At 36.4% G+C, this 3,285-nt stretch overlaps 1 protein-coding gene across 1 annotated transcript; it reads left to right on the top strand.

Annotated features, from left to right (window-relative positions):
* Positions 1–401: 401 nt before the first annotated feature.
* Positions 402–2,422, top strand: LOC110903874 (LOB domain-containing protein 36). Its single transcript, XM_022149673.2, has 3 exons — positions 402–796; positions 903–959; positions 1,438–2,422. Exon 3 carries the CDS (start codon positions 1,450–1,452, stop codon positions 2,257–2,259), a length of 810 nt encoding a protein of 269 aa, XP_022005365.1. The 5' UTR covers positions 402–796; positions 903–959; positions 1,438–1,449; the 3' UTR covers positions 2,260–2,422.
* The last annotated feature ends 863 nt before the right edge of the window (positions 2,423–3,285 follow it).

Consider the following 3,285-nt stretch of genomic DNA (forward strand, 5'->3'; position numbering starts at 1 on the left):
GATATAGGCAATAAAAGATTTAGACTAGGTCTTCTGCGAGGTTGTCAGTTCGATTTCCGAGCCTAATCGGGTTTTTCGTGCCACCGTGTGTTACACCAGAAAGTTATGCTCTTGTGGTAGCACAACGACTGTTAAGTGGCAGCTGACAGTATGGTTTCCTGGGAGAACGCCCAAAAAAGTCAAATTTTAAAGCTAGCGTACGCTCGGTTAAAACGGCATAGTCTGGATAAAGTGGAGCAATAGAGTACTCTCCAAATCGAGAGTGTGATAACCTAAAAAATTACAACACACGGCCTTTAACCGAAAGCTATACATCCACACTTAAAAGATATATTTTGGGCGTTCATATTTTAGGGTTGATTTGTTTATTATTATTTGTTTCTAGAATTGTGAAGACAGAAGTGAAGGGGTAATTATGGAAATACAATGAAAAAAGTACAGGGACAAAGAGGAAACTCAGGGGGCATTTAAGTCATCGTTCAGAATCATATAGGTCATGTCCCTCTCTCTCTCTCTCCCTCCATGCTGTAACAAACATCCCGAATTCTCATCCAACGGTCATAACTCTTCTCTCTCCAAATCTCTACGGCCTAGGATCCACCACACGCTCTCTCTCCCTCCCTCTCTCTGATCAATATATATCCCATACACACACTGATATGGCGTCATTTACGTTGCTTCTCTTCAACCGCGTGTGTGTTTTGTGAGTGTGCGGTTTTGATTTCACCTGGTTTTATGAAGATAGAATCAAGCGGTTTTTGCTCTATAACTAACCCTAGATTCGATCTTTTTTAAGGTATACTGTTTACGTGCCATTTTATAATCATAAGCCGATGAAATTAACTAAAGCAACTCATATAAAATGACATTTCTTTTCTGTTGGTTCTTATGTGTTTTTGCAGGTTATTAGGTTTTCGTGCCGGAAGGTTGAGGTTTTTAACTACTTGCAAAACATTAAGGTTAGATTCAATTTATTTTTTTGTGTGTATATATTTTGTTAATTTGTTTCAGTTTTTTAATTTTTAGCATATTTGTTTTTTTGCCTTTTCCTGATCCATTTTCGAGATATTAGAAAACAAAAATTGTACACCACTTGGTTTTTCTGCAGTATTTTCACTATTTTGTATCCAAGTTGATGTATCCGATCTAGATTCAAGCTAGAGGCGATTTTTGTCCTAGTTTTAACCTATTTATTTTGTTGTGCTTTTTTTTTTTTTTTTTTTATTTGTGTGCTCTTCATCTCCTGTTGAAAAATATATGATCAAATTGACGTTTAAGTTCATAATTAATTAATATTCGTCTCCCTGATTAATACTCACATGAACATGTCTCTAACTATAATTAATTTTATTGTATTGTATATTCATTCAATAACATTTAACAGCTAAATCAAACACAAATGTGAAGGTAATTTAAAACTTCAAAATCTCTATGCAGTGGTTCTGAACTATGTATGCAGTAGTAAAGGTGAAAGATCAGAAAATGTCAACAAATTCTCCGTGTGCAGCGTGCAAGTTTTTACGTCGTAAATGCACACAAGAATGCGTCTTTGCACCGTACTTCCCACCCGACCAACCTCAAAAATTCGCTAACGTGCACAAAGTCTATGGAGCAAGCAACGTTGCGAAACTCCTGAACGACCTCCCCGCCACACAAAGAGAAGACGCGGTTAATTCGTTGGCTTACGAGGCCGATGCACGCCTTCGTGATCCAGTTTATGGTTGTGTTGGGCTAATATCGGTTCTACAACACCGGTTAAAGCAGGTTCAGAAAGATCTAGAACATGCTAAACGAGAATTGGCTAACTACATTGGCCCATCTGCAATGCTACCGATTTTGAACCAAGGGTTTATCCAACAATCGGTTATACCATACAACAACATGCAGCCGGACCCGGTTTTGGGCTTAACCGGGACAAGGGGTTTCCGAGATGTTCAACAACACATGATTGGTGCTAATGGTGGTGAACGAGAACATTCGGAGTTGTTAAGGAACTATGATCATCAGCAGCAGCAGCGGTCCGCGGATCTTTTAGGGTTTAATGGCGGGTTTGATGCTGTTGCAGCCGCGGCTCAAGTGACTGGTAGCGAGTTTAGCCACACGAGTACATCAACCGCGGCGGCTATGTCACCGTGTTTATCATTGGGTGGGTCTTATGATAATAATAATATTTATCAGATTCAACATCAGCCTCATCATCTTCAACATCTTCAGCTGTTTCTTCAGCAACAACCGCTGCCACCACAGAGAGCCGAGTAGTCCGGACGGTGGGAGCGTTGGAGCGTGTTGCTTTTTGTCTTACTGTGTTTTAGTTTTGAACTCTAGTTTAAATCAAATGTTAGTTTTAGATGAATTAACTACGTACGTCTCTACTAAATTGTTGAATTTGGTGGGTCATTTGATTAATTTATTTCTTTGATTTTATGTTTGACCACCACATTAGGATAATTGATCTACGACGATGAAAATCCATGCACTAAAAACTTTTGCTTGGTTTTTTCGATTTTACCTATATTGTTAGATAACTGGTGTGTAAACCCCGCGTTGTGGGTGCGCAGGTCGCAAAACCGTGTCAAGTAGTAAGCAAAGGATGATCAAAATCGTAAAACAAAAACATGCATTTTTACTGTCATGTGATATAACTAAGACAAACACAAACTTATACCTCAACCTGATGTAAACGTAAAAAACCTCAAATTTATCTCGGGAAAGCTTTAACTTTGATTAAAAAAAAAAGACAAAAGTTGATGACGAAAAATAAAATAAATAAATCCAAGGGACTGAAAACGAATAAAAAATACTTAGACCACAAAAGAGAAACAACTAAAGACAAAAAAAAAAAAAAAAAAAAAAAAAAAACAATTAACTGTTACTAACATCCTAGTTCAATTGTATATATATAGTAATAAGAGTTAATTATTGTTTTTGTCCATGTGATTTGTCAAAAATTAATATTTTAATCCATTAGTTTAAAAAATTGCGATTTCAGTCTCTGTGGTTTCACTTTCGTAATCATTTCAGTCCACCTCATAACCATTTCAGTCCCTATACTAACAGAATAAATGGATTGAAATGGTTACGAAAGTGAAACCACAAGGACTGAAAGGATTACGAAAGTGAAACCACAAGGACTGAAATCACAATTTTCAAACTAATGGACTGAAATAGTGATTTTTGACAAAACACAAGGACAAAAATAGTAATTAACTCTAGTAATAATATAAAATGTAAAAGATATTATAATAGAACATTTTTATAATATACTAAAATAAACAAACTTTTACA

The sequence above is a fragment of the Helianthus annuus genome, chromosome 14 (assembly GCF_002127325.2).
Source record: "Helianthus annuus cultivar XRQ/B chromosome 14, HanXRQr2.0-SUNRISE, whole genome shotgun sequence".
NCBI classification, from domain to species: Eukaryota; Viridiplantae; Streptophyta; class Magnoliopsida; order Asterales; family Asteraceae; genus Helianthus; species Helianthus annuus.